General features: G+C 40.4%; 1 protein-coding gene across 1 annotated transcript; it reads left to right on the forward strand.

The window, feature by feature from the left end:
- Nucleotides 1-338: 338 nt before the first annotated feature.
- Nucleotides 339-27,916, forward strand: LOC139949368 (adhesion G-protein coupled receptor G4-like). The gene is given in 15 exon segments (XM_071947744.1): nucleotides 339-408; nucleotides 1,220-1,348; nucleotides 1,440-1,520; nucleotides 1,523-1,620; nucleotides 2,545-2,683; nucleotides 3,672-3,782; nucleotides 4,796-4,884; nucleotides 6,331-6,483; nucleotides 8,294-8,681; nucleotides 10,003-10,178; nucleotides 10,998-11,174; nucleotides 12,517-12,644; nucleotides 13,964-14,226; nucleotides 18,359-18,425; nucleotides 25,243-27,916. Coding segments are annotated over 15 exon segments (2,496 nt in total). The 3' UTR covers nucleotides 25,670-27,916.
- The last annotated feature ends 7 nt before the right edge of the window (nucleotides 27,917-27,923 follow it).

A 27,923-nucleotide genomic window follows, 5' to 3' on the forward strand; every position in this document is an offset into this window, starting at 1 on the left:
TAGTAGATTGAACATATACAGTGTTGGTGTTCATAGAGTGCTTAAAATGGGAAACGTCGTTTGACATCCCTCAGTGTTTGAGAGACTTTCAAGAGACGAACAGCGAAAATTGTAAAACAGTGTAGTCTCGTCCTTGCTCTATCGGCTCATCGGTTCACTCTACTCATTGCATTAAAAATAATTTTGAAACTTCTTATCCGAACCATTTCTGTCAAATTCACAACCCCGAACTTGATAATTACGCACGTTTTTGGTAAACTTGGAATTGGTTGGGGAAAGTTGGTTTCGACCAACGTTAGAATCTCAGTGGTCAACTCGTCATTGTACTGCACGGCATCATGCAGTTGCATAGATTCTTGAGTGTGATTCTTGTCGCAATGTCATCAAGAAGTTCATGTTCACAGGATTGTAAGTATTGAGAGCTTTTGCTTAAATGTGTTTCTTTTAGATGTTTTGTTTAACTCGGTGATTGTTTTGTTGGTGGGAGGGGGGGGGTTAATTGTTTGTTTGCTTGTTTGTTTGTTTGTTTGTTTGTTTTGTTTGTTTAGGAGTTACTTCATAGGAAAAACGTTTGTTTAAAGCCAGTGGACACTATTGGCAATTGTCAAAGACCAGTCTTCTCACTTGCTGTATCTCAACATATGCATAAAATAACAAACCTGTGAAAATCTGAGCTCGATTGGTCGTCGGAGTTGCGAGATAACTATGAAAGAAAAAACACCCTTGTCACACGAAGTTGTGTGCATTCAGATGCTTGATTTCGGGACCTCAAATTCTAACCTTGAGGTCTCGAAATCAAATTCGATGAAATTTACTTCTTTCTCGAAAACTACTCCACTTCAGAGGGAGCCGTTTCTCACAAGGCTTTTTACTACCAACCTCTCCCCTTACTCGTTAACAAGTAAGGTTTTATGCTAACAATTATTTTGAGTAATTACCAATAGTGTCCACTGCCTTTAAGGCAAAATACTCCTTTGGACTTTGGAACCACGTTTCATTTGGTTTACATCAATGATTTCTTTTATAATCATAGAGTTATATAAAATAAGAACGATGATCAAGACCTATTTATGTCTCCGTTGTGTTCTGATGGTTATCTCGGGAAATCTTTACATGACTTTAAGGGGTGGTGTACTTCAGAAAAAAAGAATTCCTTTGGATTTTGGAACCATTCGAATGTTCTAATTCATTATAATTAATGTGTTTTGAATATTTAAAGTTATTTGCGGGGATCAACTGGGAATGGAAAGTGGTGGGATTCCCGACAGTAGGATATCAGCCTCGCGGTCTTTTCAAAATTCGAGAGGTGAGGGTGACTGTCAGAGAGGTGAGGGTGACTGTCGGAGAGGTGAGGGTAACTGTCAGCCGAAGAACGGCCGACTGAACCAGAATGGAACCATGAACCCGCTCGTTGCTGGGGGCTGGTGCGCTGACGGTATAAACGTGGATGGCCTATGGTTCCAAGTCGACCTGGTTGAGCAAACGCTGGTTGAAGGCGTTATTACACAAGGTGTCAATGATCTCGGTCACTATCGTTCATACGTAAGGACATACAAGGTTCAGTACAGCATGGACGAAAGTGAATGGAAAAGTGTTACTTCTGCTGATAGTAAAACCGAGGTAGGCCTATAAGCCTTTTTAGTCTGTGGATCAACTTAGTTTATGTTTATTTTATAGAAACTTGTCCTTGCGAACGGTAGTTAAAGACATTGGACACTATTGGTAATTGTCAAAGAATACTCTTCACAGTTGGTGTATTATTAACATACGCATAAAATAACAAAGCTGTGCAACATTTGAGCTCAATCAGTCGTCGAAGTTGCGAGATAGAAACTAAAGAAGAAAAAAAACCTTGTCACACAAAGTGGTGTGCTTTCAGATGCTTGATTTCGAGACCTCGAATTCTAAATCTGAGGTCTCGAAATCAAATTCGTGGAAAATTACTTCTTTCTCGAAAACTACAGTTCTTCAGAGGGAACCGTTCCTCCCAATGTTTTATACCATCAACCTCTCCCTATTACTCGTTATACCAAGTAAGGTTTTATGCTAATAATTATTGTGAGTAATTACCAATAGTGTCCACTGCCTTTAAGTGCCGCGGCTTGAAACAAGTCTGAAACACTGTCACAGTTATACACCACCAGGCTCACTCTTTTTTATTTCTATTGTCCCAAATGTTTTCTCAAACAAGAACATATGAATTTTCTTTAAATTATTATACTTCATAAAAGGGTAGAAATAAATTGTTGTGTGACTTTTAGGTAGATGGATAACAACTATAAAAGTACCGGAACATTTGTAAAATATCATAAATACCGCACCCCCCCCCCCTTGTAACGGTAACCTTAATATTCAATTCAATTCAACTCTGGTTTATTTAATAAAAATACAACACCAAATAAACAGTCACAGACCAACTTGTCCGATCCAAGGCAACGTGTTCCTTGTTAAGGGGATTTGGTTTACAATACAATTACATTGATATTCTACACTAAACCACCTGACTTTGTGCCTCTAATAATGTGTTCTTTTTATCCCGCTCAGATTTTTGAAGGCAACCAAGGCTTGACAGACACCGTTACGAGAAAGTTTGACAGTTCAATTCGAGCTCGTTTCATCCGCATTATTCCCAGAACGATCAGCATTTGGCCGTCGATGCGTGTGGAACTGATTGGTTGCAGTGGTAAATAATCAGAATTTAACTAAATAAGCAAACAATTTAAACACGAAGGTGACGGATTAAGGGACAAATTGCCCTCAGATTGGACGCTTTGGGAATTTTTTTTTTGTATTGAAATGCATAATGGTTAGAACATATGGGTGCCTCTCCTGGGTTTACCCCGCGGTGCTCACTCGGGTGAGTCCTGACAAGAGCTAAACGAACGACCACTCACCGCTCTCGTAGTGACGTCGTTCACCTGGGGCCAGCCCCAAAGTGACCCACTCCACAAGCAGGGCACTGGGGGCTGACCTGGGTGAGCCCCTGGAATGACGTCAAAAGCTTTTCGAACGCACCGGGGCAGACCGAGGATCGGGGATGACCCAGGGAAGCTAAACGAACGCACCCATTGTAAGTAGGATATGGGTGCGTTCGATTAGCTTGCCCGGGTCGACCCCGGTGTGTTGCGTTTTCTTTTTCCAGGACGAACGTGTGCAGATAATTACCCAGGTTCGTCATGGGAGAAAAAACCGCCACACACCGGGGTCGACCCAGGGAAGCTAAACGAACGCACCCAATGATCCACACATATACCCCTCAAAATTGTCTGGTATGCGACTTCGGCTACAGCTACGGCTAGATCGCGCGTGTCTGATCTAGACGTAGCTGTAGCCGAAGTCGTCGTTTCGGACACGGCCTTACTTCATGAACATACACAGTTCGCCATTTTGTAGAACCCATTGTTGACCCCACAAAATGGCGGACCGTGTTGGATGAGAGCAAGCAACACATGATAAATTAAATTAGATGAAATCCAACAGGATAAACAAAATCACTCGCCGTAGATTCGGCTCTGCTTATTGAGAGTACCAACCATTCTGAGAAACGGCTCTCTCTGAAGTAACGTGTAGTTTTTGAGAAAAAAATTCTTATTTAAATATTTGAATTGAATTCGAGACCTAAGCCTATATCCTTCCTTTCAAATTTGTATTTTGTCTTCTTCAATCTTAAGAATGCCCAGCTGATGAATACATTGGACTAGAAGGCCCGTTGGTCTTCCCTTCCACCAGAGTGGGCAACGTGGCTAATTCTTCTCAGAACTGCTCATCGGATCCTTTCATGGGTAAGGTATTTCTGGTGATTCATTCAATTCAATTCAACCCAATTCAAGTTTATTTCTACAAACACATTTCCACAAATGACAGAACTACATTGTAATGTATTTATATAAAAGACAGAAAAGGAATAAACTAGCGGGAAAGCCCGTAGAGGCAAGGCCCAAAATAAGCCAGGTTATAGCTTGTATAGCGGCTTGCCTTTACATAACAAAATACATAAGCAAAGGTACATGCTTAGGACAATACAAAGACGAAACAAACAAACAAACAGATAGACAGACAGACAGACAGACAGACAGACAGACAGACAGACAGACAGACAGACAGACAGAGACGAACAAACTACTGGAGAAATTACAATTTGCAATTGTTCATTGCGAACAATACAACTACTATTATTATACGCTTGGTATCGCTTTCACCTGCACCCTATTTCACGAAACGCTATTGATTAATCTCGAGTTAGAACGAGTATTAACTCGTCATATGTCGTAAGATTAATACTAAGGAATACTCCCATCACACCAAGCACGTTCTTACTACGTTCTAAAAAAAAATGTAGTCTAGGTGCAAGACGTTGTTATGCACCACTCAACTATCGCGATCCCCCGCTTGCTTTTATTGGGACGCTAGGTGGCAGCAGACTTATCAGGTATTACTGAGCATGCGCACATTACCGAGATCAATGGATTTTACCTGGTAAGTCTGCTGCCACCTAGCTAGCGCGTCCCAAAAGTACCCTATTGTAGAGAGTGATAGTGTGAAATACAACGTCTTGCACCAAGACTACATTTTTCAGAACGTATTGAGGACGAGTTCGGTGTGAAGGGGTATTAGGAAGAGTTTGGTGAGCAGCTTTTTTACATCGTGTTTTCACCGAGTTCAGGCGGTAGGTCGTTGGTTCAAGCTCCAGTCAAGTTTTCTTTGTTCAAACCCAAATGTTTCCAGTGGCTTAATACTTGATAAGTATCAATATATTTAAATAATTAAAATCAAAGTTGTTCCGATCATTGTTCAGCAACGAGGGAGTGTGCCGTGAACGAACATTTCCGGGCCCATTGGAAGATCCCAAACACCACGCTGTGCAGCTTGGATGAATTGGAAACGGTAAGAACAACTTCCACGGACACCCTGCTTATTTTTCTCGTGTGAAAAGGCCTTTATATTGTATAACTTAACCGATTAAGCCATTTTCCATAGTTAGATTTGAATTAAGTCTTCAGAGATACATATTATTACCTTAACGGCACATGGACACTGTTGGTATATTACTCAAAACAATGTTACTGTGTAATAAGCAATGGAGAGCTGTTGATAGTACAAAACATTGTGAGAAACAGCTCCCTCTGAAGTAACATAGTTTTCGAGAAAGAAGTAATTTTCCACAAAATATTTGAATTTGATTTCGAGATCTCAGAATTCGATTTTGAGGTCCCGAAATCAAGCATTTGACGTGTGACAATAGTGTTTTTTCTTCCATTATTATCTCACAATTTCGACGGCAAGTGAGTTCCAATTTTCATAGTTTGTTATTTTGTGTACATTTTGAGATAACCAAGTGAGAAGACTGGTCTTTGACAATTACTAAAGGTGAGGCCCAGTGTCTTCATCAAAAAGAGATAGTTTCACTAACGCCAAATGGTCCAGGAAAAGCTTTTTTGAATAGTCCTTTTCACTAAAATAGCAACCTCCAGATTGTGTCATTGTGTCGTTGTGTAGCTACGCAACAGTTTGCCCCAAATCATGTCACATAACAACTGTCTCCAATTCCAATAAGTGATAACTTCTTTATAACGAACAAGTTAGTCAACCATTGTACCAGACATCATTCATATCCCTTTCTGTCCCTTGTTGAAGTGTTCTAAATATAGTTGTTTTTAACGGCATGTCTGGGTTTGGGGAAGTTTTTTTTAATTATTACTATTATTATTTTATTTGCCATAACAGTACAAAACATAATACATTGACAATAATACCCCGAGATGGGCAAGGGACAACAAAAACAAATACATCCTATGATCCGTAGATCTGTTGCCGCACATCTGGGGTACACAATAAAATTAATATGGATTTAACATAATATACATGTAGTACACAAAGCATTAAAAAAAACAGATATTTATACAACCAATAGCATATAATAAATATATATATATAACTACACGGCAGTTTGCGGTTTAATGGCTTCTGACAGGCACCCCCGAACAAAGATATTGACAAAATTGGGAGACCACCAACATAGGGCTAGATAGCTCAGTTGGTAGAGCGCCGGCACGTTAAACCGGAGGTCGTTGGTTCAAATCCCGCTCTAGTCAATTTTTCTTTTTTCAATCCTAAAATCATTTAAAAATGTACCCAGTCAGTTTCCCTTGTGGTTTATCCCTTGTGGTTTATTATTTGATATATAATATAATATATATATATATATCTTTGTGGAGAGAGAAGGGCTCGAACCATGCATAAGAACTCAAGACAGCCCCCCCCCCCCCACCCACACACTCCAACTTTTCCAACATTTCTGAATGTGTGTGTACGTGCATTTCGAATCGCCAGGTGGAAATCAAAACAGAGAATGTTGCTGCAGTGGTTACGGCACTCAAGAGCCAGTCGTTACGAGAGGAAAACCACAATGCTGACGGCATTGTTTCCATTGGAGTCACTCTAATCCGTATCTTGCAGTTTTCTACTGCGCCGCCTGACATTCAGGTAGGCCAAGTGTTCACATTATCATTTTGAATATATTATTGGGTTTTCCTGAGCATCCTATTTCACTTTCATTTAGTGTCATTAAGAGGCATGTGTCTTTTTAACTTTACGAAATCGGCGTTCACTTTAGCAGAAAGGCGCAACTATAGAGTATTTTGCGAAACAGCTAATGCAACCTAACACGTACGGTAAAACATTTTCTATAATACACATTGTGTTGTGGTGTTTTGTGTGTGTATTGCGCCAATCGGTAGCAAAATGTCCCCCAGCCATGCATTCTGAAATAATTTCACACCAAAGCTCATCATCACGCAGCTCATCCCAGCGGTCTTTGATGAGACCGGCGGGGCCGAGCGAATTTCGTTTCATATCACAAAATACAAGATCGTGGTGTAAGACAGATAAGGCCACCGGACTCAAGCTCTGATGTTTCTGTTCAGCGGAGTGTGGGTTCGAGTCCCGGTCGTGACACAAGCAAGACACTTAACCATTATTGCTGCGTCCTCGGATGGGACGTATGTGTTGTGTAACGCACGTAAAAGAACCTGGTGCTCTTAAAGATGCTATTGCCCCAAACATTAAAAAAATATATGTTTTTGAGTGAATGGTATTTCAAAGAGTATTACCCGCTATAACGAAAAGATTTTAACTTTTACTTTTAATGGTCAGGAACCATGACAAAAATTTAAAACGTTTCTTATAAAACACATAAGAATTGGTCACGTAATATATTGTCGGGATCCCGACAAAAACTAATTTTGAGCACTATATTTCACTGCTACTAATAATTGGCGGACTTTTTCGAGCAATGGCTCAAACGAAAGCTTGTAACTTTCTCGACCCCCATTAAAATACCTATTGAATTTTGAATCAAAATTTTGGGGTCAAATCGGCCAAAAATCTGACATAGCATCTTTAAAAAGAGAAGGGGTTCTCCCCGGTGTTCCTGGCTGGATCAGCCGCATATTGCGCCACAGCACCTTGTAAACCATTGGTTATAAAGGAGTTGGTCTCTTACTTCCAGCTCCAGAATATGTTACTGAATATAACACAATGTCTACAGATTTACGCTCAACTTACACAGTTTGAAGACAATGATAGTAGAAAGCTTCCTGAAAATGTTACGTGCTGAGGTGCTGTAGTTTTTGGGAAATGAGTAAAACAATGTCGTAAAAGTAATTTTCGTCTCATGAGACGAACATTATTTTAATCATTTACAAACGTATTTTCATGACATTTTTTTACTCATTTCTCAAAAACTACAGCACCTCAGTAAGTAATATTTGAAGGGAATCTTTCCACTATCATTATCTTCAACACTGTAAGTTTAATGTAAATCTATGGACATTTTGAAAAAGTACCCAAATCCTTTAAAAGAAGAATACACTATTGCTACTATGGCTGTGGGTGCAGCGGAGCGGTAATAGAGAGGTAAACAACAAAAAAGCATTATATGAAAGGCACTGGACACTATTGGCAATTACTCAAAATCATTTTTAGCATTAAAACTTACTTAAACGGCTCCGTCTGAAGTAATAGTTTTTGAGATAGAGGTAAGTTTCTCACTCAAATGAAAGACTTCAGCTGAAGCCTTTTATTAGGCATCTGAAAGCCGCACAAAATGTGTGCAACAAGGGTGTTTTTTCTTTCACTATTCTCTTCGATAACTAATGAGTCCAAATATTCACATGTTTGTTGTTTTATGCATATTGAGATACACCAAATGAGAATACTGGTCTTTGATAATTTGTCAAATGGGTACAGTATACCTTATAAAGCATTGAAAGTTATTTCCAAATATCTGTGACAGTTTGCTGATGAAGTGGTTAGCATTTTAAACGACTTGCTTCAGTTTAACCAGACGGTATTTGACGACCTAGGGGAGAGTAACATTACATCTCAAATCATCTTGGCAATGGAAAGCTACATCAGTGCTCTCCAGAAAGCCGACATGGGTAACCTAACCGCAGTGGAGAACAGCCTTGCCGTGGTCGCGGTCACCGTACCACGGGAAGACCTCGGGTACGGTTTGGTGTTCGGCAGTAATTCCACTGACTCTGGCGGCGACCATGATACTTTGAGACCGGAGAATATTTTCCTTCATACTGGTGGAGGAAGGGGCCAGAATCCAGAAATTGATGATGCTGGTATATCCATCCAACTACCAAATGCAATCCTTAAACAAGTCAATTCAACAGGTAAAGAAAGTATGATAAGGTGTTATGTGTTTCTGGTAATGAAACCAAAGATGCCTTATAAATTAACTTAATCACCGATGATAGCTCGCAAGCATATAAGGAAACATGAGTGCTTGCTGTATGATCCGCATAAACACTTCTTCCACGATAAAGGTTGTGTTACACCAAAGTTCTCAAAACATCCAAACCCCTCCTTAAAGGCCACTGGACACTATTGGTAATTACTCAAAATAATTGTTAGCATAACAACCTAATTTGTAACGAGCAACGGAGAGCTGTTGATAGTATAAAACATTTTGAGAAACGGCTCCTTCTGAAGTAAGGTAGTTTTCGGGAAAGAAGTAATTTCTCACTCAAATGTTTGAATTTGGTTTCGAGACCTCAGAATTATATTTGGAGGTCTCGAAATCAGGCATCTGAAAGCATACAACTTGTGCAACAAGGGCGTTTTTTCTTCCATTATTCATTCGCAACTTCGACGACCAATTGAGCTCTAATTTTGACAGGTTTATTATGTTGCATAATGTTGTGATACACCAATTGTGAAGCATGGTCTATGACAATTACCAATAGTGTCCAGTGTCTTTGAAGACTCGTAAATCGTCACTACATACATTTATAGGGTTCAAACAATCAGCAGTTCCAAACACCAAAGGTGTACTCTGCCTTTATTTTTCGCTTTTTGCTTGGATATAAGTTGTTTTTCTTAATTTTACTATCACATATTTAGGTATTTTTGAAGCACGAGATCAAGGCAATTTCTATTGTATACTTGTTTATAAATAGCAATAAACTAATTTCATCTAATCTTATCTAATCTATTTTAATCTAATCTAAAGACCTACACTGTAAAAACCTGGGTATTCAAATATTGACACCATGGGTGCTGTTGTCACATTTAAGGGTATTAGTGTAAAAAAATAATGCCAATGTAATTGTTTTTATGAAATGGGTGTTATTTTAAAACCCTGTTGTACATTGTTGATTCTTTTGTTGGTATCTTACCCATGGTGTTAATTTAACACCCCAGTACTTGCAGTGTAAAAACCTTTAAAAAAACTTAAGACACATCTTTTAAATCAAATATTTGAGTAAAAGGTTGATTTTTGACCCTTCGAATTTTTTTAGGTATTGCATTAATTGTATTTCTTTACCACATGTGCTGGATTTCAATTTTGGTTATTATAATAATACATGTGTATATTATTGTTTGTATTAATAGCGCCATGAGTACTTTAATTGATTTGTGCGCATTAAAAAGTTTCACGATAATTGTTTTTTTAATTGCTATTATTATCTTATCTAATCAAAATTGTCTCAGAAGATCCGGTTCCAATCAGTTTCTTCATCTACCAGAACAGCAAGTTGTTCCGGCCTCCCCAAATGCGGAACCAGAGTAAGAACGTGTCTTCACGTCGTGTTATTGCTGCTACCGTTGAGGGCGTAATGATAGATAACCTAGATTCTCCAGTCATCACTACATTCCCCGCTCCCAAAGTAAGAATGTGAATGAATTCTGCTAGTTACACTGATATATCTCTCTAAATGCAAAAGAGTGAAAAAGTACTCTTTGAAGAGCCATTATATGAGGGACAACTCTTTTTTGAGTGGTCTTCCACTCTTTTAGATTGAAGTTTGCATCTTTTTGAGTGATTTTTCACTCTGTCATGGGGTAAAACCCCTGTAAAAGAGTGAATAACCGCCACTCTTATTAAAGAGCCATTTGAGGGACCACTAGAAATGTAAAGTGTGTTGTTTTCACTCTTTTACATTTAGAGAGACACTTTGATCTTCTCATTTTCGAATAGATAATTTTGGATTTTGACAACTTAAATTCACTTAAAGGGTATTTATGTTGTATATTACACCGTTAAAAACATGGTCTCTATAAACGAGGTAACCAATCGATCAAAATGGCATTGAAAATTGAGCTTATCACTGACGCATACATTATTTTTTGTTGTGCACAGACCCATGTTTTTATTTTATTACTAATTATTTTGTGTTGTCCGATGACGAACGCTTCTGCCCTACTTTCCAAGCACTCAACTCATTGAAAAATGAGCGCATCACTAAACTGAGAATTTACCATGAAGCCCCTCTTTAATCTGTGGTTACTTTCGCGCGGAGCAAAACATCACAAAAGCCCCCAAAAGAAGAAAAATAGTAAACAAAATGCATCAGGACTTTTTCAGAAAACTTGCACCTTTTCACATCAATGAGATCTAAATCTAAAGCAAAATCACATTATTTTGTATAGAGTGTTGGTCATACTCCAAATTGTGATTTTAAAACTTCACATGCCTTTTCTGACAGGTCAACAGAGCAAAGGAGACGGTGGATAGACTCATGTGTGTGTTCTGGGATTTCAGTTTATCTAACGGCCTTGGTAATTGGTCAAGTGAAGGATGTAGACTGGCCTCCAACAACAGTAACGCCGATGGCCAGACAGTGTGCCACTGTGATCATTTGACAAGCTTTGGAGTTCTCTTTGTATGAAATACAACGATACAGGATGAGCCAATAAGAAGTTAACCGGGATTGGTTTTTTTTTTTCAAACAAACAAAATGACACTCAAACGTGTATGTAACAAGCACTCTCTCTTGCTTATTAGAAAAAAAAGAATGAAAGAAATATTGATCATTCTTAAGAGGAGTTATTTCTAATTTAATAAAGGTACTCATTTTGCAAGGTGTCCCCGGAAACTTGACAAAACAAGTACAAATGAATGACTCAGATATTTAGATTCAGTCAAGCATTAAAGTCACCTGGAAATATAATTTTTTTTCTTTCAAACATAAGAGTACATGCTTACGAACAATAAAACAATTTTTTTAGTAATTGTTTGTCACGATTTATATGTTAAAAAAATATATAAAGTTGTTTGGGGGCTGACTCCGCCTATCCTTTTTGTGACGTCAATCGAGGCAGACTTTGCCTGCAATGCGTATAGTAAACACACGTGCAAAGTACATGTACGTCCAAGTCGTGAGTTGGTACATTTCAAAAAGTGTTTTTCTGTGTTTTGAAACGTACAAACTCACGACTTGGTCCGTACATGTACTTTGCAATTGTGTTTACTCTACGCATTACAGGCAAAGTCTGCCTCGATTTACGTCACGAACAGCACCCTCTCGGGTCGGGGTCTACTCTTAAATTTGTAAATAACATAAGAACTGATTTTTTAAAACCTTAGTTAACTGATTTATTCACATTCCACTCATCAAAACACATATATTAGTGACAAAAGCTTTATTTTGAAAAATACTACTTCCAGGTGACTTTAACATTCCATGGACAGCTACAAACATGAGTACTTTAAGTAAAACGGGCATAACTTATCTTTGAAATGATCAATTATTTGTTTCATTTTTCCCCCAGATAAGCACGAAATTATGCTCGTTTATTATGTACTTCACTGGGGCGTTGAGTGTCAGTTGTTGTTTTGTTTTTAAATAATGAATCCCTCTCTGTCGACTTCATTTTGACTCGCCCAGTATTTGTGATACATTTATTTTGCTTTTATTCTATTCTGATGAGGCTGGAAGGGGTACTTTATAGTAACAATTGTTTTGGATGATATAATTATGTTTCTGATTATGTTGTCCAAATTACGGGTTGTTGTATTAGTTTAGGTGGTAAATCTTTGTCATAGTTTGCGTTTATTTTACCCGGGAGTAAAAACTATTATATCACGGTAATTGTTTTCTTCGCGGGGTGGGGGGGGGGGGGGGGGGGGGGTGAGGCACGTTTCAGGACAATGGTTTCATGACTCTCCAACCCCATCCGGAAATGTAGTTATTTACTCTTGACTGTTGGTTGTTTCTCCTTTAGGATATTTATGGTAACAAAGATGGCAGCACAGTCCGCGACTACATCAGCAAGATACTAGTTGCGATATCCATCGTTGCTCTCATTGTTACCATTGTCTCTTTTCTTGCAAAAATCCCCCCCCAACCGTCGTAAAATAAAAAATAAAAAATCATTTCAAAATTAATGTCAAACAATAATAATAACATACATATTTAGCCGCTGAATACAGGGTTTCTAAGCCATGAAACATACAAGTAATACACTGTAAAGACCGTAAAGTGTACGACAACAACAAATGACAGTTCGTAACTTATTTCTTTGCATTTATTTTACCCGGGAGTAAAAACTATTACGGTGATTATTTCGTGCAGGGGTAATTATGTACATTTTATTTAAGGCACCGGACACCTTTAACAAATGTCAAAGACCAGTTTTCTCACTTGATGTATATGCATAAAATAACAAAGAAAATTTGAACTCAATAATTGGTCAAAGTTGTGAGAGAAAATGGAAGAAAAAACATTCTTGTCGTACAAGTTGTGTGCTTTCAGATGCCTTGAACTCGATACCTCAGCTGAGGTCTCGAATTCAATTTAGTGAGAATTTTCTTCTTTCTCAAAACCTATGTGACTTCAGATGTGAGCCGTTTCTCACAATGTTTTATACTCTCAACAGCTCTCCGTTGCTCTTTATCAAGTAATGTTTTATGCAAACATTTATTTTGAGTAATTACAATAGTGTCCATGCCTTTAAAGGAACACGTTGCCTTGGATCGGACGAGTTGGTCTATAAAAAGCGTTTGTAACCGTTTTTTATAAAATGCATATGGTTTGAAAGATGTTTTAAAAGTAGAATACAATGATTCACACAAGTTTGCCTCGAAATTGCGGGGTTTTCTTTTTACTGTGCAAACTAACACGGCCGGCCATTTATGGGAGTCAAAAATTTGACTCCCATAAATGGCCGACCGTGTTAGTCGACGAGGTAAAAGGAAAACCGTGCAATTTCGAGGCATGTTTGTGTGGATCATTGTATTCTACTTTTACAACATCTTTCTACCCATATGCATTTTATAAAAAAACGGTTACAAACGCTTTTCAAAGACCAACTCGACGATCCAAGGCAACGTGTTCCTTTAACTTTATGGTTTCATGACTCCTTATGACAGTTTGTAATGACTGTTTGTAACTGGTTTCCTACTCATTTCTATTCAGCAGAAGTGTGTGTAGTAGACTGTTCTGCTCTGTGAAATGTTTATACAAAGTTGTTATTATTATTTATTTGTTTATTAAAAAAACATTAAAACTTCGCAGCCAAAAGCTGAATTGTGTGTTAACCAGATATTTATCAAAATTGATTTTTAAATATTTTTTTATACAAAATAACAGACTGATTGATTGTTTTTCCTAAATCATAGCATCTAATGTCAATGTTAATCTTTCATTCTTGTCTCCATTATCTCTTGCAGGAAATGTCGCAAAAGTCGTCCTAAGCAGATCATAATTTGCCTATCCTTCTCCCTCTTGGGGCTTTACCTCGTCTTTCTGACCGGTATCGAAGCTACAAAGCCTGCCGTCGGCTGTAAGATCGTGGCGGTGTTGATTCATTTCTTCACTCTAGCTTCAGTTGCCTGGATGGCCGTAGTAGCCACCAATATGTATCTTCTGTTTGTGAAAGTTACCAACGCTATGGTGTCTCACTTCATGGTGATAGCGTCAGCCACTGCGTGGGGTAAGGACTCAAAAGACTTGTTTTCTTGCTCATTTACGTATCTTATATTTAAAGGCAGTGGACACTATTGGTAATTACTCAAAATATTTATTAACATAAAACATTACTTGGTGACGAGTAATGGGGAGAGGTTGACAGTATAAAACATTGTGATAAAGGCTCCCTCTGAAGTGACATAGTTGTCGAGAAAGAAGTAATTTTCCACGAATTTGATTTCGAGACCTCAGATTTTTGAGATCTCGAAGTCAAGCATCAGAAATCACACAACTTCGTGTGACAATGGTGTTTTTTTCTTTCGTTATTATCTCGCAACTTCGACGACCAATTGAGCTAAATTTTCACAGGTTTGTTATTTTATGCATATGTTGAGATACACCAAGTGAGAAGACTGGTCTTTGACAATTACCAATAGTGTCCAGTGTCTTTAATAACGTATGTAGAGGAAAAACCTGAGGGGTGTACCTCTGTGCCTCTTAGCTCATAGTCTTGGTCCCAAGACTATGGTGGCCCCGAAGGGACATCGCATAACGCAAACGTGTGCGCACACGTATGCAATGTCGTGAAACAAATCGCGAATATGTGCGCACACGTATGCAATGTCGTGAAACAATTCGCGAATATGTGGCGCACACGTATGCAATGTCGTGAAACAATTCGCGAATATGTGCGCACACGTATGCAATGTCGTGAAACAATTCGCGAATATGTGCGCACACGTATGCACTGTCGTGAAACAAATCGCGAATATGTGCGCACACGTATGCAATCTCGTGAACCAAATCGTGAATATGTGCGCACACGTATGCAATTTCGTGAACCAAATCATGAATATGTGCGCACACGAGTGCGATTTGTTTTGCAATGTCGTGAATTTTATTGCATACCATGTTGCATACCATTAGGATGATGTCATAGTTGTGGATAATTTGTTACCGATCTAGGGAGTACTGTGGCGCTACAGCAGGCTCCCTCTGTAAAGCATGTGTATACCCAGGAACTTGGCACCAGGCCAAGGACGACCACACGCCTCGCTTGCCTCACAACAAAGACTACTGCTGCAATGACTACCGCTTATCTCACTGTGGAAAGAAACCCCCCAGATCATTAGACATTTTATTCAAAGGTATGCAACATGGTATGCAATAACATTCACGACATCGCAAATAATATTCGCAGACGTGTGCGCACATATTCGCGAATTGTTTCGCGACATTGCATACGTGTGCGCACATATTCGCGAATTGTTTCACGACATTGCATACGTGTGCGCACATATTTGCGAATTGTTTCACGACATTGCATACGTGTGCGCACATATTCGCGAATTGTTTCACGACATTGCATTCGTGTGCGCACATATTTGCGAATTGTTTCACGACATTGCATACGTATGCGCACACGTTTGCGATATGCGATGTCCCTTCAGGGCCACCATACAAGACCATTGGTGTTGCGCGGTCACACACAACCAACGTTCCGATTATGCACGGCAAAAACTGTCCACGCTTGTAATGAACGAACGCTAGCGGGCGCTCTGTTTCTCTGATTTAGATCTCACCATGGTCTTGAATATTTGCAGCGACGGGTCTTAACTTTTTTATTGTTTTTCGGCAAATCTCCCCCGACTTTCCGGTGGAGCCAATCAGAGGCTGCGATGCGGTTGGCTCATGAATAATTCATCAGTGTTGTGCATGTAGCGTACAATGCATGCAGTAATTCCGTTGCATGACTTTTGCTTTACTCTGTGTGTGGGTATATATGTTTTTATCGGAGTATAATAATGTCCAGATCAGTAGGATTTAAAACTTTGACACAGGGTGGAAATACGATAAAGAAAGGTTTGTGGTACCAGCACAAACATTTCTATGTATAATGTCCAGATCCAGACACCTGCATTGCCATGATATGCAGCTTGAAATGCGATCGTGGCGTTATGCTCCCGACGTGCCAGGGCCCACACTGATGAAGCCTGTATTGGCTAAACAATTTGCTTATAGTTAGCACAAAATAGTATTGCTTAGCAGAAACTGGTTGCCAGCCAATTTTTAATTAAATTTGAAATTTTGTAGTGCCCAAGTAAATTTTTTGATAGTAAAGAAATTTTGTACAGTATTTTCTGCCAAATAGATATTAACTGGTGGGCCCTGTAGTGTTATTCACAGTGAAAGTTTTTTAATCTTGGGGGAAGGAAATCTTGAGGGATTCAAAAGCGTCTTTGTGAGAACGTATTTTGAAACGTAACCGTAGCTGCATATCTTGGAACGTAAGCGTAGCTTGACTCGGGATTGAAAGCGTACTTTTTGATATTGTAGCGTAACCTATTAGTATCTTGGAGTGTATAAGCGTAGCTGCGTAGCTTGGAACGTAACAGTATCTTTTGGTGGAGCATAAGCATATCTTGGAACGTAATTCGTAGCTGCGGGTCTTGGAACGTAAGCGTAACTTGACATGGGATTGAAAGCGTACCTTTTGATATTATAGCGTAACTTGAAGGAACGTAAGCAGATCTGTAAGCGCAGCTGAGTAGCTGTGTAGCTTGGAACGTTGACATCTTTTGGAACGTAAGCATATCTTGGACTGAAGCGTAGCATCTTGGAACATAAACGCAGCTGCGTATCTTTGAACGTAGGCATAGCTTGACTCGGGCTTGGAAGCGTACTTTTAGATATTATAGTGTAACTTGAAGGAACGTAGACCTAAGCGTATCTTGGAACGTAAACGTAGCTGCGTATCTTGGAATGTAAGCGTAGCTTGACTCGGGCTTGAAAACATACCTTTTGATATTATAGTGTAACTTGAAGGAACGTAGACCTAAGCGTATCTTGGAACGTAAACGTAGCCGAGTAGCTGCGTAGCTTGGAACGTAACCATATAACATTTTTTGGGAATGTAGTCGTAACAATATCGTTTGGAATAACTCATGAGAAATTTCGAGTTTTGATTGCTTGTCCAGCGGCGACTACTGCTATTCAACTCCCAGTTATTTGAGGCGAATAGTCGGGTCATTAAATTCCACTAGTTGCCCAGTTAAATCATTACCTCAAAAATAACTCTTCATTCACAGAATTAAAAAAATAATACTTTGTTTGACAAAATTATGCTTTGAGGGAATTTTGTTTTAGCATTATTTTTATTTAAACCGTTTATAAAAAATTCTCATAATTTTTTTAAGCTACTCACACAATAACACTGTCAATATAACAATATGCGATATTCCTACGTTTTGACATCATCAAAATTACCTGAAAACTTATAACAAAAAGAAATTAGGGGCCATGAATTAAAATGGAGCATATTGGAATGTTGCGATCATAAGAAACAACGGATTCGACACCCGCAAGCTGGGAGTTCATAGCGCCTGGGATTTAACACCTCCAACCCCCACGAGACACGGCATGGGCGGTACGTGATATTCCACAAGGCTTATTTCACGTTCCGATTGCTCCACGCCGTGGGGCCATACAGCGTCCGATACACGGACTCTCTGAATGCTAATTTTACGTTCGATTTTTGACCATTATTTACGATTTCAAATCGTCACGTATCCATAATCTGAATAGGTACCTATACTTAAAATTTCACTGTTTTCCTTTTAATAGGCCTATAATGACCACGGAATCACTCTTTGAGCAAAGATTATTAAAAATAGACCGCCGATCATATTGACCTTTGACTCGATCTAGTTTGAATAGTCATCTTCAATTCGTCACGTGATATGAATATTGCATACATTAAAAGTAATTTACATAGTCTGGCCACGCCTTCAATTTGCAAATATCCAAGACCATGGTGAGCACAGGACATGGTGAGATCCGTAAATCAGAGAAACAGCGCCCGCTAGCGTTCGTTCATAGCGTGGACAGTTTTTGCCGTGCATAATCGGAACGTTGGTTGTGTGTGACCGCGCAACACCAATGGTCTTGAAACCAAGACTACTTAGCTCAGTTGGTAGAGCATCTGTCAGGGGTCTTTGGATCAAGTATCAAAGAGATTGTTTTACTTTTTTTTCTTGAATTGATTTTTTCAACTTTAAAATCGTGAGTGAGTTAATTTCATTTCCTTGTATAATGAGATCATATTGAGACCACAAATATTATAAATAATGTGAAATGAATATGTTTCAAATTTACAGGACTTCCGTTGTTAGTGGTTATCATCGTATTTGCAGTTGACCACACACAATATATGAATGAGAAGCAGTAAGTATAAAACTGAACCTTTTATTTTCATGCGATATCCAGACATTTTTATGCTCAAAGTTTACTCCTAATGTAGAAAAATGTCATTCGTGTCCTTCCACTCGAAAGGTGGTATGTAAGTAACAGATACACCAATACTGTAGATGAACTAATTATAACATTTTCAACGGGCAACAAGCAGATACGGCTATGTATGGTGGCCCTGAAGGGACATCGCATATCGCAAACGTGTGCGCACACGTATGCAATGTCGTGAAACAATTCGCATATGTGTGCGCACACGTATGCAATGTCGTGAAACAATTCGCGAATATGTGCGCACACGTATGCAATGTCGTGAAACAATTCGCATATATGTGCGCACACGTATGCAATATCGTGAAACAATTCGCATATATGTGCGCACACGTATGCAATATCGTGAAACAATTCGCATATATGTGCGCACACGTATGCAATGTCGTGAAACAATTCGCGAATATGTGCGCACACGTATGCAATATCGTGAAACAATTCGCGAATATGTGCGCAGACGTATGCAATGTCGTGAAACAATTCGCGAATATGTGCGCATACGTATGCGAATTTATTTGCAATGTCGTGAATTTTATTGCATACCTTGTCGCATACCTTTCAATTAAATTCCTTATGAACTGGGGAGTTGTAGCAGCTAGTCTGGAATCTAGACGTACAGATGGATATTAATATGAAATGGGACCAGTGCCAATTGCGTACTCCCTAGATCACTAACAAATTGACCGCAACTATGACATCATCCCAAAGGTATGCGACAAGGTATTCAATAAATTCACGACATTGCAAACAAATTCGCATACGTATGCGCACATATTCGCGAATTGTTTCACGACATTGCATACGTGTGCGCACATATTCGCAAATTGTTTCACGACATTGCATACGTGTGCGCACATATTCACGAATTGTTTCACGACATTGCATACGTGTGCGCACATATTCGCGAATTGTTTCACGACATTGCATACGTGTGCGCACATATTCGCGAATTGGTTCACGACATTGCATACGTGTGCGCACACGTTTGCGATATGCGATGTCCCTTCAGGGCCACCATAGCTATGGGCTACATGATAGCTTGGACATCTGATGACGTCATACTTCGAGGCTTGTGCTGTCTAATTTCAGTCAAATTCTATCGCGGACGTGATATGAGTGTCCTGTTTGAGCATCTACGTTTGTCACCGCACGTTTATCCAATGATATCATTGTATCTAATGGATCCAATGGATCTTTGATAGCAGGTACCTGTCTTTATCCTTGCGGATAACTCATGGGCCCAGGCTACAGATCCATGATACCAGCTGATACCTAAGGGACCGTCATTGCCTTCGGATTGAAAAGGCTGGGGAAAAAAATTGTAGAAAAAACAATTATTCACACAAAATTAATATCCCGTTCTCCTTTCACTTGGTGACACGGTCCGCCATTTTGTAGAACCATTTTTTTTTTTACTCCAAACAAAATGGCGGAACGTTTTAGTCCATGAAGTAAAACGAAAACATACGTAAGGGATATTTGTGTACTGTACTCAAACATCTATTATTATTATTGTTGGCATGTGGCCTAAATAAGGATTGAGGAACGAGGAGACTTCTGAGCTGTTACAACTGTTTAATCAGCCATGTTGAATAACACCGCCCTCTGTTGGCGGGTGGATATGTGACATCCCCCTTTTAAAAAAAAAATTTGAATCCAAGAACAGTGTAAAATCACAGATTTTAAATACAACAAAATTATAATGTTGAACACAGGTTTTTGTGCTCTTTGATCAAATTCATGATGAATCAACTGCATTCATCCGTAGAAAAATGGTTGGTTAATGATCCTGTATTTTAGGATTCCACTGGAGGTTTTTTCCAGTCTATCACATGAGGTTTAGAAATAAAATAAAAAGTTTTCTGTGAATGAACTCAAAAGTTTGAAGCATTGTGGTCTTTGGTTGCTAGAGGAGTCTGGTGTGGTTTAAATAAAAGAAACTTTGGTTTTGTCAAAAAGAAGAATTTTTTGTAAGAAACTGAGTATCAGTTTTTGCAAGAAAAAATTTTTTAGTAAAAGTTTGAGTATATCATGGGTGGCATCATGATGGAGTGTTCAATGTTCAATGTTCACAATGAGAGTTTCTCAGGTTTCCGCACAAGTCTTCCAGAGCGAGTTTTGTACTCTGGATGTTGAACCGTTGGTTGATGGAGAGGTGGTGGGGTTGGTGTGTTGACACGTGGGGGAGTGGTGACTGGAGGTTGGGGCGATGACTGTGAGGGTGTCTGAGGGTCAATGTCAAAGGTCACTCGCTTCTTGACTGGTTCCAAGTCACGAATGTGTCTGCGGTTGCGACGGAGGATACTTCCATTGGGGGTGCGGACTATGTATGACCTCGGTTCATGACATTTCTCCGCTACAGTGGCTGGTGTCCAACGGCCACTGTTGGGGTCAAGAATGGAGATGGTTTGACCGGACCGTAGGGGAGGGAGATCTCTGGCTTGTCTGTCATGGTATTGTTTCTGGGTACTCTGACGCTCATACAAACGCTCTTGGATCTTGTCACGAGCTGCGAGGGAGTTGCGGATTTTCGCAGGTAAGTTGCCTCTGAGTTTTCTGTTGTAGAGGATTTGAGCTGGGCTGGGAATAGTATGGTCAACTGGGGTCGTTCGAAGACAGAGGAGTGCCATATTTACATCACTGTCACTGGATCGAGCCTTTCGTATGGTTTTCTTGACTGTTTGGATTGTGCGCTCGATGAAACCGTTGGATCTGGGGTAGTGGGGTGAAGAAGTGATATGGTCAAAACACCATGAGACGGAGAAATCTTTGTACTGTTTTGAGTCGTAGTGTCTGGCATTGTCACTGACAACTCTCTCAGGGATACCTTGTTCGGCGAAGATTTGTTTGGTGGCGTTTACAACTGCTTGGCTTGTGCATGGCACTGGTAGCTTCCGGATGAATGGAAACTTTGAGTAGTAGTCAGCCACGATGAGAAAATTATCACCTTCGAAGAAGAACAGGTCAGTACCGACAACTTGCCACGGGCGAGTGGGGACAGTGTGTTGAAGAAGAGTTTCTCGTGGTTGTGCTGTCTGGAACCGCTGGCAAGTTGGGCAGTTTTTCACAAGTGTGTCGATGTCTTTGGTTATGCCTACCCAAAAGACACACTCTTTGGCTCTCAGCTTGGTTTTTTCGCTACCCTGGTGGCCTTCATGGAGCTGGAGGAGGACATGTTGTTGCTGTGAAGCGGGGATGATAATGCACTCACCCTTAACAATAAGTCCATCTTCGACTGCAAGCTCGTCACGAAAGGGCCAGTACTGATGGAGAGCTTTGGGGACGTCATGACGTCGCTCTGGCCATCCTTCGATGATTATATCTTTGAGTGTCATGAGGGTGGTATCCAAGGCTGTGTCATGTTGGAGAGAGCGAATGCGCGGTTGTGTGAACTGGACAAAGGTCACATGCAGGTCAAGGTCTATGTGATTGGCGTCTGGTACAGGGAGACGAGATAAGCCATCAGGCAGGAGCATTTCATTCCCTGGTCTGTAGGTTACTGTGACATCGTAGGGTTGGAGACGGAGAAGCATTCGCTGCAGTCTCGGAGGAGCGGCTTTTAGTGATTTGCGCTGAATCATCTCCAGGGGCTTGTGGTCACTTTCTACAGTGAAATGATCGCCATATATGTATGTGTGAAAACGTTCACATCCAAAGACAACTGCAAGGAGTTCACGCTCTATGTTGGCATACCGTTGTTCTGCCGGACTGAGGGATTTTGAAGCAAAGGCGACCGGTTTGCCGTCTTGGGTTAGAGCTGCACCCAGGCCTTTCATGGAGGCATCTACTTGGATGGTCGTCTTTTTGGAGGGGTCAAAGTAAGTGAGGATCGTCTCAGCACAGATGAGGTCTTTGACTTTCTCGAAAGCCCTCTGATGTGAAGGAGACCAGATGAAGTCAATGTCTTTCTTTAGGAGAGCCCTTAGGTCAGATGTATGGTCGGACAGGTTCGGGATGAAGGGACTGAGATAGGTCACCATGCCAAGGAATTCCTGGAGTCCTGTCTTATCCTGAGGTGGATTGATCTGTTTGATGGCTGTAACCTTCGCTGGGTCGGGGTGTACACCATGCTTATCGTAGATCATACCAAAGAACTTTATCTGTGGGGTCTTGATCGCACACTTTGAGCTATTGAACATCAGTCCGTACTGGTTGGCGGCTTTCATCAGATGATGAAGATTTTTGTCATGATCTGCCTCAGTCGCGCCAAAAACTACAATGTCATCTGCAATGCCAATTGCACCAGGACAGCTCTCAAGAAATTGGTCCATGCGTAGCTGGAACACGTCTTGGCTCATCACTAGGCCAAAGGGTAGTCTCAAGTAGCAATAGCGACCGAAGGGGCTGTTGAATGTTGTGAGTAGAGCGCTTTCGTCATCCAGTTTAACCGACCAGTAGCCATTCTTGGCATCTAGCTTGCTGAAGAATTTGGCACCTGAGAACTTATGGGTGATTTCTTCTATGGTCGGAGTTTTGTGGTGACATCTTTTGATTGCGTTGTTAAGATCTTTCGGATCGAGGCAGACACGCAGTTTCCCATTCTCTCGTCTGGAGACTGTCAAACTGCTTACCCAATCAGTCGGCTCAGTGACGCGTCTGATCACTCCTTGTTGCTCCATGTTCTCTAGCTCAGACTTCAATTCATCTTTGATCTTTATGGGGCATTTGCGGGGAGCACTGATTGTAGGGTGGGCATTTTCATCCAGGACGATGTGGTATTTGCCAGGGAAGTTACCAATCCTGTCAAACTGGTCAGGGTATTGGCGTTGTAGATCCTGAGTGCAGCTGATAGAGGGGCACTGTGGTGTCGTTATTGCACAGTGCAGAGTCACAAGCTGCAGTTTGCGAGAAGTGGGCAAACCAAGGATTGCTGGGCCGTCAGAGTCCACGACGAAGAAATCTGCTGTCACCCAGGCACTTCCATCATACCGGCAGGGAAGGGAAGTAGAACCATATTGCTTTATTCTTGTGTTGTTGTAAGCAGTCAGTATGGCTTTATGGTTGGATGTAGAGTCAGAACTTGGAAATCCACCAGAGTCAAGTCTGTCTGGAAACATGCGGCGGTACATTCTCAGGGGTATTGTGTTGCCCTGGGCTCCTGTATCGACTTTGACGCGGAGCTTCACCAGCATTTTCCGGTCACGTTTCACCTCGATGAAAGTGAAAACCTCATCTCGTGTGTCAGGGCTGTCGTGCTGCTCAGCATTGTGTATGGCACTGATGTTTGAGACAAGGATTGGGCTTATGACCATCTCATTAAAGTCATCTTCAAACTCACTCTCGTAATCTTGCTCAGAGATGTAGTGTACTTTTGGATTAGGCCTCTTGCGCCCTCTAGAGGGAGTACGGGGCTTACGACGAGAGGGTGGTCTATCACGTGTTCTGGGCTGCCTATCATTGGAACCAGTGGAACGGCAGACGTTTTGCCAGTGGTTCTTCTTGCCACACTTATGGCAAGTTGAGTTGTATGCCGGGCAACAGTCTCTCGGGCGGAAGGGGTGTGTGCCTCCACAGTTACGGCATGTTCGCTTGGAGCGGATGGCATCAACTGTTGCAGCATCAGGTGGTGCTGTCGGTTGGACTTGGGCAAGCTGACGCATGTGGTTGATCGAAGCTTCATGTGTTCGTCCTAGGTCAAGGGTTTGCTGTATTGTAAGCGTTTTGTCCTTGCCGAGGAGATCTTTCTGGACTTCAGTGTACTTCACACCCGCTATGAACTGTTCAATGACCCGGTCCTGGAACTCAGCATCATCCTTGAACTCACACTTTTGGGCATGAAGTTTGAGTCGAGAGAGAAAATCATCTATTGTTTCACTATCACGTTGAGCAAACTTCTGTAGGTACAGCCTAGCCACACGAAAATTCTCTTTGGGCTGAATTTGTGCCATGAATTTGGACCACACAACTGTAGGGTCTTTTTTCTCGGGCTCTGTGAGGCTCCATGAGTTGTAGATCTTTATGCCTGTGGCTCCCATGAACAATAGAATGTGATCAACTTGCTTGTCAACAGGTATATCTTTGACAGAAAAATATAAGGCACACTGCTGCTGAAATAACTGTATTGAGTTGGCTTGGTCAGCATCTTCCCAGTTCATTCTGGGGCTTAATCCTGCGTTCTCTGACATGGCGGTACTTTAGTTGAGACACTGTGGTTAAAATATGAAGGAGATTGCACGGCTTACCAAGTTAGCAGGAGCTCGGGATCGGGTTGAGGTCGCCACTGAACGGGTGATGCACGTTGTCTGTGACTGTGTGTGTACGTGTAGTGATGTACACAAAACGCTGTGTTGGCTCCGTATGATTTGGTGCACAAAAACGATGTCAAACTTCAATTTCCTGACAGAGAATTTCGCCAGAAAGTGTCTAAAAGTACTGTCTTTACTATGTATTTTCATGTATAGTAGTTTACCGCTGCCACCATGTTGGCATGTGGCCTAAATAAGGATTGAGGAACGAGGAGACTTCTGAGCTGTTACAACTGTTTAATCAGCCATGTTGAATAACACCGCCCTCTGTTGGCGGGTGGATATGTGACAATTATTATCTCCTTCGTACACATAAACGCCATTTGTAGCCCAAAGCAACCAATCCGAAAGGCAACGTGTCCCTAAAATGGTATTTTTTTAGAGGGTAATTTGTTAGACATTTTTCTTTTCTGTGATCTGTGTACCAGCATACATTTTGCTATAACCGAGGTTTCATAAAAGAACACCGCACCTCTAATTGCTATTTATACTTTCAGTTGTTTGCTGAAAGTTGGCAACTCGTTATACTATGGCCAAGAGCTCATCATTGGACTCGTTCTACTCTACAACTTCGTCATCTTCACCCTGGTTATGTACAGGCTGACCCGCCCCAGCATGATTTCATCTACAAACCATGCCAAGAACAAGCGTACGGAGGTGGTTACTCGACTCAAGAGGGCCTTTTATATCTCAATCTTGATCGGTCTGACATGGGTCTTCGGACTCTTATCTCTCTTACCTCTTATCACGAAGCTGAACTTAGTCTTCCTAGTCCTTGCCGAAGTCTTTACCTCTCTTCAGGGCTTTGCAATCTTTCTAATTTTTTGCTTGAGGGAGAAGGAAGTTCGTAAGGCTTGGATTGGTGTCTTTGCAAGGACAAAAAGAGAAAGCCAAATGACAGTCATGGTAGCTTTATCCCACTGAACCACGATGCTCCAAAATCCCGTGTTAAAAAAAATACATGGAGGTTCAAAATGTGCCAGAAATCTCCCTTGTTTGGAAGTGCAGTTAATTGACATAATCTGCAATGATCTACGATACGCAGGTGTGTTATTTTTTCATTAAAGCCATTATTAATTGTTAATCATTGTTAATTACATTGTTTTGTCTATAAAGCATGTAGTTTATCTTTTGTTTTGTTGCTATTGTATTTCGTTAGCGCTTTGTATCGCTTTTGTAAAAAGCGCTTTATAAGTAAGGTTATTATTATTATACACTTTCGGTACAGAAAAACAATTAAAAGTTCACAGACTTACAAATAATTTACAGGGTTTACAGAAGGTAATGGTGAAAGACTTATCTTGAAATATTATTCCATGAAATGCTTTACTTTCTGAGAAAACATTAAAACAATATCAATTCTCGATAGCGAGAATTACGGATTTATTTTAAACACATGTCATGACACGGCGAAACGTGGGGAAACAAGGGTGGGTTTTCCTGTTATTTTCTCCCGACCCCGATGACCGATTGAGCCTAAATTTTCACAGGTTTGTTATTTTATATATAAGTTGTGGTACACGAAGTGTGGGCCTTGGACAATACCGTTTACCGAAAGTAAAAACTTGTTAACTCTCACTGTTCTGCTGAATGAACAGTCAATGGTATTACAATATGTCTCCTGACGATGACTAGAGCAAGCTAGTCAAAACGTGGAAACCAATTTAAGAACTGACTCCGCGGTAGTACAGTTAATCACGATCCTATTAGCTAAAGTAGTAGTCCCAGCCAATTTTTTATACCATCCGCCCGGGTAATAGTTAAATAGCAGGACAGTTCTTTTCAGAACTGAGAAGTCTCCCAAACTCCGAACATCTACCCGCGGGAGTAGAATCAAGCAAGATAGTTCTCTATAAGAACATACCTGGCAAGTAGATATCACGGTGTTACCGCACATTCCCGATCCCACAATCTGCTGCTTGCACCACATGCACTGTACACTATTTGTAATTACTCAAAATAATTGTTACCATAACATTTTACTGGGCAAAGAGCAATTGAGAGCTGTTGATAGTATGAGAAATGGCTCCCTCTGAAGTAACGTAGTTATGGAGAAAGAGGAAATTCCCACCTCGAATAATAAAAGGCTTCAGCCGAAGCATTTTTGCATCTGAAAGCACACAAAATAATACTGTCTTTATTTTCTTGCAAATTCTATGACCAAGAGCCCAAATTTTCACAGGTTTATTTTACGCATAATGTTGGGATACACATAGTGAGAATACTGGACAGGCTAATGATCTGGAAACTTACTTTAAACAGTGGAGTAGCTAGGATTATGCCAAGGTTCGACCTATTGTTGTGTAGTTTTGATACAGATTGCGGGTCACACTGACCCAACTAGGTCAGGCCCCCAGAAGGGGATTCGGAACCGACTGTGGTCAGTTCTCTACATGGGAGTTTTTAGAGTAGTCATGATTGCAGATTCATGAGCTTACTTTTTTTTATGAGGAAAATTTCAGTATGATTTTGACTTTGTACCGGGTATTTATTTGTATTTTTAATTACTATAATTGTATCGCTACATGCGCTTGATTTCGATAGGGGAGCAGTGTGCATCCTGATGTGGTCTACTTGAATTTACAATTGTTAATTATTTTACTTGTGCTAAAATAATTAATGTGATGACGTTTCAACCCTTCAGCAGAGTCTTTCTCGAAGGCTCAAAAATGATTTAAATTATTTGTCATTTATGTACCATGGGTCCTTTTGGTTGGTTAGCAGTTTGCAACAGCTAAAACGTAAAGGCAGTGAACACTGTTGGTATTGACTCAACAAAATTGTTAGCGTATAAAAACTTACTTGGTAACGAGTAATAGAGAGCTCTTCAAAGTATAAAACATCGTGAGTAGAAACGGCTCAATCTGAAGTAACGTAAGTTTTCGAGAAAGAAGTAATTTTCCACGAATTTGATTTCGATTGACCTCAGAATTAGATTTTATGAGGTCCCGAAATCAAGCATCGAGTGTGACACAACTTCGCGTGACAAGGGTGTTTTTTTCTTCCATTATTATCTCCCAACTTTGTCGATTGAGTTCAAGTTTTTACGGGTTTGTTACTTTGTGCATATGTTGAGATACACCAAGTGGGAAGACTGGTCTTTGACAATAACCAATAGTGTCCAGTGTCTTTAAAGTTACTTTTACAATATTTTTTTTCTCTGTAATAACTTAGGGGT

Source organism: Asterias amurensis, chromosome 2 (assembly GCF_032118995.1).
Source record: "Asterias amurensis chromosome 2, ASM3211899v1".
NCBI classification, from domain to species: domain Eukaryota; kingdom Metazoa; phylum Echinodermata; class Asteroidea; order Forcipulatida; family Asteriidae; genus Asterias; species Asterias amurensis.